Below are 14685 nucleotides of genomic sequence, written 5' to 3'. Positions count from 1 at the left end.
GGTAAATTGGGAGGAAAGAAAAGCCCTGGATAATACTCTAATGCTTAAATAATCGATAGTTGTATGCTCACCACATTAGAACCCTACTAGGCATTGCTTCAGGTCTTTTGTTTTGCCTTTTCCTCACAGCTATTCCAGATGTTTCCCCCCTCCCACTTACTTTGAATTCTGAATTGATAGGGTCTTATTCTGTGCTCCAGTGATCATAGAATCTCCTCAGTTGAATACTTTGGTTTTCCAGGTTTCCAAGCTAGACTCAGTCGCCTTCATGGAATGCCTTCCAAGAATAGTAAAAAATCTGGAGGGACCCCAACTTCAATGGTAGGCATGCTTTTTTGTTTAATTGTCATGTTTGGAAATGTATCCATTTCTATGGAATAAAAAGCCACATCCTCATCCTTTATTCATATTCTAATGTTATACTTAAAAATAATCCATTTTTTTGTAGGCTACAAACTGGACCAGTGAGATTCCCCTATAAACCAAATCTTCTAATGCTAATAACTTAGTTACGTTTTGAACATCTGGGGAATGACATTCGAGGGAACCTGGCTCCTGTCCTCTTCCCCTGGAGGAATATCACTGAAGTGAGAGCCTCTTTGCTGAAAAGATGGGGCTGTTTTTGCTGGAGGACTGGTATTCTTCCTTTAGTCAGAAGTGAACCTGGTTGGGGAGGCTTTCTAGGGATCTAGGTTGGCCCAGGGTAGTAGAAACTACTGTAAATTTTATATATTTTCCCTCTTTTATGATTTTTTTTTACATTGAAACCATTTATGTATCACTTGCTTTGCCAAAATGCCAACAAAAGCTAGAAAATTAACAACTTCCAGATCTCACATCAGTATTCCTTAATGTTTATATTGTGACTGGTTAAGAACTAATTTTTGCATATCTGACTGTTGTAAATAAAAAACATCATGCATTGACATTTACAGTTTATTTTTAGAGAAATGTTATATAACCAGTGTTAGTTAAAATATTTGCATTTTACTCAGGGTATTTTAACAAGGGCTAAGATGAGTAGTAAAGGTTGATAATCTTTGCTAGAGTTTGTATTTTGGTCATGTTTGCTTTCTACTTGGATAATCTGCTCTGTATTGCAAACCTATTGTATTTTATAGTATAGTTTTCGTTGTATTGCAAAAATCACCCTAGTTTTAAACTAGCCTCAGTGATAACTAGTCTGTGCTAGTAGAATCATTTACTATTACCTTTTAAATTATCTGCTTTGTCCGATACCTGAAACCAATCAAAATGATCATTTTGGTTTAGAGCTTTTTGAACTCATGTGAAAGCTGGCATTTCAACAAATACTGTATGACGTTGAATCATATTGTCATGTTTAAAAGTGAGAGCTGCTTGCACATCCTTAGAATGGCAGACCACGTGTGTCACTGAGTGTCAGAAATACTTGCACGAGCTCATTTTCACCAAGCAGAAGGGAAAATGTAACATTTCTGTTGACGGTGTAATTTAGACACTATGCTACATTCAGGCCATTTGAGTTCTTTGAAATGGTTAAAGTAAAATGATTGATATTTTTATTGTTTCGAGAATTGATGAAAACTGTGATTAATACATGTATTTTTCTATTATTGTATGGCTTAATTGTTAATTCAGCATTTAATGGCTAACTTACATATGATGATTGGAAAAGAAACTTAAAGTTGACATTCCCTTTACCTGAAGTTATTACAATCTGAAAGATTTAAGCAAATGTATTAAGCGAGAACGCATGATGTCTTTTAGATTGCTTGTCTAAACTGGAGAGATTAATAATGATAAAGTGCAACTTTGAGTGTCTTTACCTTCACGTATTTAAAGTGATATTTTACAGGTACAATAATACGGTGTTTGGTAATTATAAGTAAGCTTTTTTGTGCTATGTCCTTTGGAGTGAAAATTCGTGATTTTTTTCCTGAATTACATAAATGCTTTTATTTTATTTTGTATAATGACTGTCTTTTAGATCTGAATAAGTCACTTTAAAACCTTGGCCTATGAACTTTGCCTTACCAATCATGAATCTAGATGAATGCTGTCTAGTTCTTGGTTCACTTTTACCTATTTTTATGTTTGGTTCACTGCTTACTTGAGCATAGCTGGGATTTGTAGCCCATTTTCTGGGCTTATTGCAATCTCACTGTGGTATTTTATAGAAGCTATTACAACTGATAGGCTAGCTTCATAGTATTGGTGATACATGGCTTAACCATAGTCAAAGCTGCCTTCCCCCTCTACATTGTAAAAAGGTGATTAAGTTTCACTTGATGGAGACATTCTATGTATGTGTGTTTATCATGGAACTAGTGCATTAGGCCATAAACTGTTCTCCTGCTCTACGTTTTTTGTATTCAAAATTTTACTGAAGACAATGGGCTCCTTCCAGTTTTTTTCTTTCAATCCTGAATTGTCCTTGTTTGGATTTTTAAGTACTGTAACCTTTTTTTTTTTTTTTTTCAATAAAATATCTAACTTGGGCAAGAAAGGTAAGACTTCCAATTTGTGCTGATATTTTTTAATTCCTATGCTAAGTTGTTGCTGTTGTTGTTGCTTGTGCTGTCCATATTATGTAACAGTCTGGTTTTAAAAATCATAATCTCACAAGAGTCATAAAGAGTACCTATGACATCCAGTAATAAGAAACAAAATTTAATTCCCTAGACTTTCACATTGGAAAGCCAGATTGCTTTTAAGAGAGATTAATTTTCTAAGCAAAGTCAAACACATATAGTTGCAACCCATTAGACAGAATGGCAAGGAAGGGTTTCTTTTTCTTAAGCAGATGAGTGATGACTACACAAATATAATGATGATCCTTGAAGGAAATGACAAAAGAAGAATCTTTTACTGAAATATTAATGTAAATGTTTTTGGGGAAAAGTTTTCAACTGGATTTTTTATTATTCGCCATAGTTATGTTTGATAAAGTCCCCGTGAACACGAATTAGGGAATACTGAACCGTTGCTCCTAAGGGAAATACAGGGTTAGTTTCCTGTGAGCATCTGGTCACATTTTCATTAATCGGTCAATACCTAACCTTGTTTTAGGTATGTTTCTGTTTAAAAATACCTTATGGAATGTATCTTGTTGATTTCATTGATGTTGAACTCATGGCCAACAGCACTGTAACTCATGCCTGAACAAAGCTTATCTAACACATATTTTCTCCATAAGGCACATCTCAGCCTTCTTGTGCTTAGGAACACTAGACAATACTGCAGCATTATGCTTAGGGGCCATTTAAAACAGTGAATCACCAACAAAAATGGGAAAAATGTGGCACTAAATTAACCACAAAAAGGAACTTGTTTACAGTATTAGAGCTGAAACAAGAAGGCAGAGCGTTGCCTTATTTGACCTCAGCGGGAATGCACGTGTGCAACAGGTGACTCAGATTTTTCACTGCTCTGCTCATGTCCCTGAACGACCAGGAAAGTGCTCCGAATATTGATTTGGGGGTTACAAATTTTAGCAAGTATGCACATTTGCAAATGAGGAACCTGCGAATAGGAATGCAGATTGACTCTATTTATTTTTGTAGAGAGCCAAGTGGTGTTGTAGAAAATTTACAGGCTTTGAAGTCAGACCTTTGTAAATCCTTACTCTGGTTCTCCTGTTTTACTTACCGTTAAATTTGAACCTCATTTTCTTTTTCTGTATAGAGACAGTAATTACTTTGCAGAAGTGTTGTCAGGATTAAATGAGATTATATTTACATAATGGGCCCAGCACCATCTCTGTCACATCGTGTATATTAAATAAATGATAGTTACTGTTATTATTAGGTATATTAAACACAGAAGCTCATGATTTAGAGAACATTTGTATCATGGGTCAATGTGCAGAATTTTAGACTTTAAAACTTTTCTGTTCATATTTTATATATAATATGCCTTTCTAGTTAGTATTTAAAGTACTTTATATTACAGCCTTTTATATTTCTTTTATACCTCATTTATATTTGAGCTGGCCCTTGTCTTTAATATGGTCCATGAAGAATTATTTTGAATAAATTTTAGATTGACAGCCACTGCATTAAATCACAAAACTTAATTGCAAACTAAAAATCTGTTCTAAACACTTTTCCCTCCCCCGAATCATTAAGCTGTTCATTTGTAGAAAAACCATACTGTTGAGGAGGTTTGGGTTCAGAGTTATCTGATTTTTAAAAATAATTTTGTCCATGTACGTGAGGATTGAATGCAGACAGAGTCCTGAGAATTTAATGTCCAGAGGATTAACTATTGCTGTCCTTCTGTTAGAATAAAGCATCAGTTTATCAGAGCCCAGCTAATCAGCCTCTAATATTCACCTCTTTTAGGAGAATTAAGGAAATTATAATTAATTCCAAGGGATATCCTGGGGCCATTATCCAGGAGATTCAGCTTGAATCTTCTGTATTTCCAGAATCCATGTGCATCAAGTACAATTCAGAATAATAATCCTCAGAATAATGATCCATCCCAGAATCACTGTTGAGATACTGTACTTAAAAAGTGAATCCGAGCAACCTGGACTCAAGCGTAGATTTCAGTTAGCCCAGGATATCCTACCCCTAAGCATCCTAAATGAATCAACATTTTCTATAGGTGAGATTTTTTTTTCTTCTTTTTTTAAACTATGGTCTTTCAACATGTGTTACATTTATCTATGTTAGCATTCAAATTGAGTAGTCTATTGAAAGACCAGGAAATAAATGCCTCTTTTTAGAATATAGTATCTGAAATCTAACATAAATATTACATAAGGAATAGTACATAAGGGTTATAGGGTTCTGTCTAAAAGTTTTATAGTTGTTTCAATCCAGTTTTTTGTATGGTTGGAATGAGAACAAGTATGGCGGTGATGGTGGTGGTGGTTATTCTGTCAAAGAAAATGAATCTGATTTAATTGACTTTTTATTTATACTTGTTCATCAAGTTTAAATATCTGAAAAAAATCTGAACATCAACCCCTAATCTAAATTGTCATGCTGTACAAGTAAACATACCGTTATATTCAATAATACAGTAGCTTGAATCTGTTCAGAATCTTGAGTCTGTTCTGTAAGAGAAAAGGGGTATTGTATATTTTTTCTCCTTCTATGAAGTCATAGAAGACCAGATTTCATGAGTGGCATATTGATCATAATAATGATACAATAATGATTTACTCTGTATGCTTGCTCATCCTTTGTTTTATTGTTTCCTAAGATACTAGAGTAGGAATACTTAGTCTGATTTATAGCTTTTACAACAGAAGGGCCATTTTAAATGGATTTGGTTTAAATAAAGGTACTACATAAACTTTTCTCTTGGACTAGTCTAAGATAAAGGAGAAAAGTTATAATAGAAAACAAATCTAAAATGATTTTTAAAAATACAGCATATATCCTCAACTGTAATTTGATCATTTGCTAACTAGTTATCTAATGTTTTTCAATGGAATTTAATAACTAAATAATTATAATCTCTGTGAATTGATATTTGTATCCTTAAAGAATTTTGGATACTTTACAGAATACAAGAATATATATTTAGAAATTTTTATGTTCTAAATGTATATTACGTCATGTATATTCTAATCTATTACTATGTATGTTAATAATTTAGTTTTTTTTTTACCTTGAAGTCAGCTTGAGATCCAGATTTCATGTTAGAAACTGATATTTTTTCTTAGAATTTATTTTGAGATAAAGTGGATTTTGTATTATAGAAAAGTACTGCTTGATAGAATTATAATAAATATTTCTTTCACAAAAGACATTTTAATAGTATCTCTTGTTTGATTTAAAATTCTCTATTTTGATGTCATTATTCACAACTTTATATTTCATATCATATAAATATAATATCTGTAATTTATATGTGAAAGTATGAATCTAACAATTTTTCATTCTGTTCCATTAAAAACAGTATCAATATTAATATTTAGTCTTACTGATATTTATTAAAGGTGGAATAGATATGTACAAATTTACATAGTACAGATATATAGTAATGTGTTCATTTATTCATTCAACAAGTATTTGAATGCTTATTCTGCTCTCCATCTTTAGTCTTAAAAATCCTTTAGGAAAAAATTGCATAAACGTATGTTCAATCTTGCTATTTCATTTCTACCAAATTTGGCCACATATACTTTTTTACCTTATATTTAAATATTTGTCCTTGCCTCTGTGATAACTTAGTACTAGACTTGGCTTGACTTCATATGTTGTCATTTGGGTGTGTGATGCTTCAAAAATCTGGAAGCTAGCAAAGAGAATGTTAGCAATGATAGCAAACATTTATAATGATGCTTACTATAAGCCAGATACTTTTCTAAGTGCTATTTGTATATTTTAATTCATTTAATGCTATTAACATCCTTATAATGTAGGTTAACATTTACAACTTAAACACTTTAAATTTTTTTTTCCTTTGGTAAGCCAAAATTGATGCAATTTGGAAGTTTCTTCGTTGGTTGTCATGTTGCTAATAAATATAAATAAATTCTGTTCATAAAATAGTCGTCATTCCTGGTTACAAAGTGCTGCTGGAAGTGTGAGTTATTTTGAAACACCCACAGCATTCTTTGCTATCTTGAATAGCAAGCGCAATCAAGGTGTGGGCCATAATAAAAATCAGAATTAAAATGTTTTACTGCTTCCATCAGATTAATCACTGGAACCAAATCCTCCATTCTGATCCTTCTCTTTGTTTCTCGGGTAATTTATAGTACATCCTTCTTGATCTTTAACATCATCCAGTTCTGGTCTGCTTTCTTGCTCTCTGTTTCAACCTGTTCACCCTGCTTGCCCTCCACGGTTCCTCTTTACCCCTCCAAGCTTGTACAGTGTGCCTTGTAGCTGTCTCATTTCTACTTCAGTTCAGCTGTGATGACATCCTTTGTATTACTCTTGGTCCTTTCCTCCCCTTTCTAATGGAACTTGGCAAAATTCTGAGTAGACTTCACACAGGAGGAAGATCTTATAGCTGGGACTTCAAGTATGAGTTGGAGCTCACTAACTCATTGGGGAGGGAGTTGGCGGATAGAAAAGCACGGATGGGCAAGGCTTAAGTTTGAAGCAGCATGGAGTATTTGAGAAACTGTGAATCCAGTGTTGCTGAAGTGTAAGGTACGCTTGTGTGGAGGAGCGTGCGCTAGACAGGGTTTGGTTGGCAAAGTAGGCAGAAGTTAGATCATTTTGGACTTTGTGGTCCGCAGGCATGCATGTGCACTGATCTGAGGGGGGTTAAGGTGATCGGATTTGTCTTTTGAAAGATCACATAAATAGTTCTAGAGGGCACATTGGATGGTTACAAGTTAAGACTATCAGGAGTCCCCTACCTATTCCCCCAGTAGGTGGGATCCACAGTCGACTGACTCCCTATATTTTACTGGACATGATATTCTGATCGACTTTGGGATAGTATCCATTCATTCAGTACATATTTGTTGAGTCTCTACTATATGCTAGATACTGTTCTAGGCCTTGGGGGTTACAGTGCTGAACGAAGCACACAAGGTTCCCTGGAGCTTATATTTTAGTGAGTAAAAATAAACTGTGTTGGGGGAGGAGGGTGAGCAAGTAAATAAAAATGGCGGTGGAGAAAATTAAACAGGGCAATGGGATAGACAATTACAGGACATGAAGGTGCTTGGAGAGGATAGGATTTGCAGGCTGGGATAGTTTTCAGCCTTGGCCAATCTAGTGCCTTTCTTCTCATTGACATTGGAACAACATGGGGAAAGAAACAAAGGTGTGCCTTACTCACACCTGTTCATTCAAGAAGTTGGAATAGGTCCTAGACATCTCTCCTGATTCCTGCCCAGGTCGACCATAGCTGCTTTTTTTTTCTGAGGACAGTTCACCCTGAGCTAACATCTACTGCCAGTCTTCCTCTATTTTGTGTGTGGGTCGCCGCCACAGCGTGGTTGACAAGTGGCGTAGGTCCGCACCTGGGATCCGAACCCACGAACCCGGGCCGCCGAAGTGGACTGTGGAACTTTAACCACTATGCCACAGAGCCAGCCCCAACCACAGCTTTTAAATGTCACTGTAGGTGGGCCTGCAAATGGCAAAAGAATGTCACTTTTGTCTACAAAGAACAGTATTACTACTGGTACTTTTGAATTTTGTTTTTTTATTAAAAGAAAATTTGCAAGTGCCAAATATTTATACAGTGTTTTGATGTTCCCCTTTAGATTTAATCATAATGTATTTCTGAAATTTAACATTGTAGTTATTCTGCTTTCATGGCTACTTAAATATTGTGCAGAGCAACCAGTCTTTCTGTCGCGTTTTTAAAAATGCACGGATTGCCATGCTTGCTTCTTTTTATTTTTCGCAGTTTGGTACTTGCATACAAATTCTTAGGTCATCCACTTTATTAGTGAAGACATGGCTTATTTTAAGATTAAGTTTTTTTTTGAGGAAATGATCTATGGACTTTTTAATGAATCTCCTTAAAAACACTGAATTTGCAAACATTTGAAGTTTTTAAAAAATACTTCTTATAAAGATGATGCTTATCATTTAAAAACTTTTCTTCTCTTTTCTATCCTAAGAAACCTTTGAAATATGTTCTAAAATGCTTTTTTTTTAGAAACTAAGGCTGTGGATTGGTAACCATTTGATTCCATACATGGAAACTAAAGACCCCTTTTCCTTATTGCTCCTTAAAATGGTGGTGACATTGCCAGAGTCCCCATTATTTTCCCTTCTTTTTTCTTTTCATGAAAATCAGGGAAACAGAAATGCTGCAAACATTTCACTTTCTTCAAAGCTTTGACTCTGGTTTTCTGCCTTTTATGTTGCTGATAGAATTATTCTGATGGTCTATAAAACTCACTTTTCTAATTTGCCTTCAGATATGTCAGATAGCTAATATCAGGAAAATTCGGAATCAATGATGGGTAGAACACTTCCAAATAATATTTAACAAGCACTTTCTATATTGAAGTCACCTGCGAATGCTCCAACTGAAGGTCAATTTGAACAACTGAGAATTCGCAAAGAAGTCATATAAATAAAAGGGGTTCCTTGTACTATAGTTAGCAAATGCCAGCCAGATATTTGTTGCCTGTCATCCAGTCTAGGGGATTCTGACAAAGCAGAAATAGGTGCCTACAGGTATTTATAGATATTTTAAGCCAATAAAACTTGTAAAATTGTTGTTGTTAAACCATAATTGTCTAAAACATTGACTAGTACTTAATGGGGGAGTAAGGTAGAAGTTTGATGATTTCTTTGTATACCAAAGAAGTGATGGCTTGTTCCATTAACAGTATAGCATTTTCTCTTAGAACTTCATATTTACATCTGATTATTAGTTATAGACAGGTCACCATTATAGTGTTCCAGGTCAATACAGTTCTGAACTTGCAAGTGTGTTTAGGTTGCGATATAATTGTCGTCATAGTTAATGGTATGCACTTGGTCTCTTTGAGGTCTTTCAGATTTTTATAGCTTTTGAAGTATATGGTCCAGAAATACTCCTTTAAAAACTACATAGTCTTTAAAAACTAAATACTTATTTGATTTCATCTCATTCTATTTCATTTACATATGTCATTGATAGACTTCTAATGTTTTGATCCAGAAAAATATTTTAAAGGAGTATTTTGTATCATTCGTTGGATGAATAACTAAGTATATGTTGCATTTGACTCAAACTTGATGTCTTGTTTAATTGTGTTTTTAGCCATGGATTTCTTGGTTTAGTTGTACGCACATGGAATGAAGGCTTATGATGTCTTCATTATGGGAAGGGCTGGGAATACAAAATGAGCAAGATATGTCTTTGTCCTCAAGTACTTTACTGTTTGGTTAGTAAAAATTAATTGGGAAAGCGAGAGAAAGAAAAGAGACCTAACATTTGTGAAGGGAAGCACTGATCCTAAGTGGTTTTTCATTCTTCAATTTAAATTTTAGCTTTATGTGTTATCTTTGTCTTCCTCCACTCTTTCCATATGTACACGACTGAATCTTATTTTTCTTTATCTGTCCTATTAGCCCGTTCTTTCCAGTTTCATCTATCACTGCCCTAGTATAGTTACTCATCACCTTACATTTTTTTTTTTTAAATGTTGAAAGGTGATGCTTTTTTTTTTTGCTGGGAAAGCTTCTTCCTAAGCTAACATCTGTTGCCAATCTTCCTCTCTTTTTTTTATTTTACTCTCCCCAAAGCCCCAGTACATAGTTGTGTATTCTAGTTGTAAGCCTTTCTAGTTTTTCTGTGTGAGCCACCGCCTCAGTATGGCTACTGTCAGGCGAGTCGTGTGGTTCTGCGCCTGGGAACCGGCCCAGGCCGCCGAAGCAGAGCGCACTGAACTTTAACCACTAGGCCATCAGGGCTGGCTCATAACCTTACATTTTGATAGTACATCAGTCTCCTCTCTGGTCTCTCTTTCTTCTGGTCTTCCTCCTTCTAATTCATATCACATGTGACTCCAACATTTTTAACACATAATTATGCCCTAGCCAAAAAATCAATTTTTCATAAAATAGTTTGTTATAAAATCCAGGTTTATTCCTTTCTGTCTTCACTGCTCACCTATGACCTATCACATTTCACTCCTTTCCAGTTGGTCTTAGGTTCGCATCACCCCCGCTCCACCTACAGCTTTCCCATATTCAGCCACATTCATTCCTTCCGTATCTTTGCTTACAGCAATGCACCTCTTTTTACTGTTAGATTCATATCCTTCAAGGAACAGTTCAAGTTCTATACCTTTTCTTCAGAACCTTCCCCAACTCTTCACACTTTGGAGATCACTCCTTCTTCTGAAATGGTATTGTACCTGCTGTCTCTGCCCTTCTTTCATTCATTAATGGGCAGCCTATTTTCTACTGTTATTCATCTGCTTCTGTTTGAATTGTATCCCCAAGCACATGTAACACCCCAATGACAGTCCAGCTCCTAGCACAGAGTATGTGCTTAATAATTTTTAAAATGTTGGTGGGGATTTACTGGGTATTACCCTATGCTTTTTAGGGACTTTTCCCCTGCTTGTTATATTGCCAATGCAACCTTAAGTAACATCCTTTCCTACCGATATTAGTATCTAAGTTCAGTATTTTTAGTTTGTCCTTTTAATGTATTTCATGATGTGATAGCAGAGAAGATTCCATTTGAGAAAGCACTTAAAAAGCTGATTGGCTGCCTAGGTGCAGACACAGGGCTTGCTCACTTTCTGGTTGGTGGATCCTTAAATGTTGCTATCCACAGGGATTTCCCTTTGAAATAATCTCCTAACAAGTAATCTTTTGCCTCAACGCATGTGGGATGGGAGTGGGATAGTGACTGAGTCCACTTGCCAACATTCTGATTGCAAAGCGAGGGCAGGGGACATTCAGTATACAGACTTTCATGGAATTCTCCTGATTTTAGTAAAGGAATATCACGTGGCCCATAGAGAAGGCCCCTTTCTAGTTTAACATTTTCATATAATAAAGTTTGAGCTTCTGCTGGGATAGAGGGTAGGGGTAGTAAATAATATGAATGTGTGGCTGAGGATTGGGATTGAGGATCAACTTTTTTTTAGAAAAACAGACTTTTCACCAATTCCTTGTTTCAGAGGTATCTGGACCCTCCACTTTCCTAACCTTTTTGGAGTCTACTGCTTCAGTCAGCTTACTTTTTGTTTCCATCCTCCCCCCACCCCATTGCACTAGAGAAAGCTGAGCAGCCAGCTGCACATCATTTGATTTTCATCTTCTATGATTGTGTTGACATATCTTGTCTGGTGGGATCTTCTTTCCTTTTCTCTTTGTCCTGGTAGAGTTACACCTTTTTATTCTTTTATTGGCGTTTTACTGGGGCTTTGGGAGGGAGCTGAAATAAATGTATGATCACTGGGTTATGTTTACTGGGAAGCCCTACCTAGTGCCCTCTTTTAATTTTTATTTTTTAAAAAAGTAATAGAGAGGGCGGGCCCTGTGGTGTAGTGGTTAAGTTTGGCACACTCCGCTTCAGCGGCCTGGGTTCGCAGGTTCGGATCCCAGGTGCAGACCTACACTGCTTGTTGGCAGCCATGCTGTGGCAGCAACCCACGTACAAAATAGAGGAAGATTGGCACAGATGTTAGCTCGGGGCGACTCTTCCTCAGCAAAAATAAATCAATAAATGATAATAGATACACAGGTTTTAAAAGTCAAATAGGAGAAAAAGTAACCAGTGGAAAGTCTTTGCCCTACACCCAGTTCCTCCCCTACCCATCTGTGCAAATACAGCATCTGTTACTCTGCACCTTGGTTTTTACCCTTTAAAAAAATGTCAGAGAGATTATAAATTATACTTATTTTTTCATTCATTTGTTTGGTTGCATAATATTTCATTATAGTACATTATTAAATAATTTATTTCTCATATCGGCTTTTATTTTAAGTAATTAATACTAAAGGACAGAAATATTTGATTACTATTAATTATATTAGGTAACATTTGTTGACTTATTATTATTTGCCCAGTGGTGGTCTAATCTCTTTATGTATGTTAATTTATTTAATATTCAAAAAAAGCCTACTGAGGTAAATATTATTGTCTCCATCTTATAAACCAGGAAACAGGGATAAATGGCTTAAATGACTTGTTCAAAGTCACAGCTAGTAATTGGTAGTGTCAGGATTTAAAACTCTGACCCTGTGGCCCACTCCACAAGGAATTAACCATCAAGCTATATACCTCCCCTTCAAGGGTAAAAAATGTATTTCCACTTAATTTTTAATTTGTAAAAAATTGGGTAGACCTAATGGCCCACTAAAATAATACATCTCAGTCAGATAGTTTGGTGAATTTAATGAATATATTGGGCAAATCATTATTCTGTGTTTGGTTGATCAAGTTAAATCTATTGAATTGGATGTATGTTTTATTTTTCAGTGTAATAGTTTTCATCATGTAAATACGCTGTCCATCCCCCCCCATCAATGCTTCTACTTCCACCTCACATGTGTTTTCTCTCCTATCCTTTGGTACCTGTTGATTTAACTTATTGATCCTTGCTGACATTTATATCTTTTCTTTCTCAAATTTTTTAGAAGGTAAATTTTTCTGTTACTTATCAGTTAGGTTTTCTTCATATCCAAAAAGTTTGGTGACAATAATAAATATTTAAATAGCATTTAATATTTTGTAAAGAGCATCTTTACATCTCCATCCATCCTGTGATGTAAGTATTATTGCAATTCCCATCTTATGGTTTCATAGTGATTTTCAAAGAATGAGCTTCGTTAAGAAGGCTCAGAGCCAGGTCTTTTGAACTACAATCCTTTTACAGATGAAAATTTTCAGAAGTTATACTCTTTTCTGTATTTTTAGCTGGAGCAACAATGATTTTGCTTTTTTGAATAATTTTTGAAAATACCGTGAGACTTAAAACTTAAATTTATTGTCAACTTGTAAAAGTTGTCTAGTTCAAGATTTGATTGGGTTCTCATTTTGAGGAAAGATTCGGTAGTTTTTTTGTTTTTTTTTTTTTTTTGAGGAAGATCAGCCCTCTGCTAACATCTGCCAATCCTCCTCTTTGTTTGCTGAGGAAGACTGGCCCTGGGCTAATATCCATGCCCATCTTCCTCCACTTTATATCGAACGCCACCACAGCATGGCTTGCCAAGTGGTACATCAGTGTGCACCCGGGGTCCGAACCAGCAAACCCCGGGCCACTGCAGCCGAGTGCGCACACTTAACCGTTTGCGCCACCGGGCCGGCCCCCAAAGATTCAGTAGTTTTTATGGTTGAATTCTTAATTTACCCTTTTAAATTGTTGCAAATTGTGTAGAAATAAATAATTTAAGCTACAAATTTTGCATTAGCTTTTTTCATATTTATTAATATCACAACTTTTCCCTAATCCTACTTCCTCATATAGCTTCTTAAAACACTAGTACATGCCCAACTTTTGGAATTGACTGTTATAGGAAATACCAATTAATCTAACTCATTCCTTGATTGAACATAATCTCAGCGTCATTCTGTTTACTCAACAAATTATTGTATGTGTTATATATGTTACTAACACATTATTGTATATATCATATCATATATTTGTTATTGAAATGCCTTAACTTTCCATTGGAATGCTCCTTAAAGGTGCTGACTGTCTAGCTGACCAGATGAGTTTTCTTTTCCTCTTATTTTTCCCTGCATGTAACTCCCAGCTCCACAGTGTAGCACTGTGAAGGGCAAGAAGGGCAAAGCAGACATTTTATATATGAAAAAGGGGCCTTTACACACACATGTGCACACGTGCATACACATACATTTCCTTCTTAAATTATTTTGTTTCTGGTAGGTAATCCTTGATTTCATTTAAGCACTATGAGGCCATACACTTATTTTCACAACAATCCTAATCATAAACTTCGTTAAAAGTGAATTAAGATATGAATATGTATGAAGAAATTAGATGTTCTAACCATGAGTATACGGCATCAATGTATCTTGAGTGAACTACAGACTTTACTCATTTGTGGGCCATTTGTTTTATATATAGATGAAATGCAGATAATTACTCATTTGACAGTTTGCTTTATTACTTTGATATATCTCAAAGTACTGCATGCAGTTGCAGTGTGACTATTGTAATAATTTGGATTCATTAATAACCAAAATTAACATTTCATGTAAATTAAATTTTAAAAATTAGAATTTGATTTTATTTAAAGTCAGTTTTACTTCCGGTGGTTCTTTTGATTTAAGAACAGAATATACTTT

The 14685-nt window shown here is 35.2% G+C and overlaps 1 protein-coding gene across 3 annotated transcripts in view; it reads left to right on the top strand.

Annotated features, from left to right (window-relative positions):
- The window catches only part of GPATCH2 (G-patch domain containing 2), a 181195-nt gene that overhangs the window by 19059 nt on the left and 147451 nt on the right, over window positions 1-14685 (top strand). For 2 of the 3 annotated variants that reach the window (XM_004439660.2, XM_087424361.1), the window contains exon 5: window positions 242-321. In XM_004439660.2, the coding sequence (XP_004439717.1) occupies window positions 242-321 (80 nt within the window). Of the gene's footprint in view, window positions 1-241; window positions 322-448; window positions 2489-14685 lie in introns of those variants that run through there. The other variant, XM_014794726.2, reaches the window with a different exon arrangement.

The sequence above is a fragment of the Ceratotherium simum genome, chromosome 36 (assembly GCF_057802395.1).
Source record: "Ceratotherium simum simum isolate JZ-2026a chromosome 36, ASM5780239v1, whole genome shotgun sequence".
Classification (NCBI taxonomy): Eukaryota; Metazoa; Chordata; class Mammalia; order Perissodactyla; family Rhinocerotidae; genus Ceratotherium; species Ceratotherium simum.
Note: the sequence above shows the minus strand (reverse complement) of the source record. Positions and strands in the feature narration are given on the sequence as shown.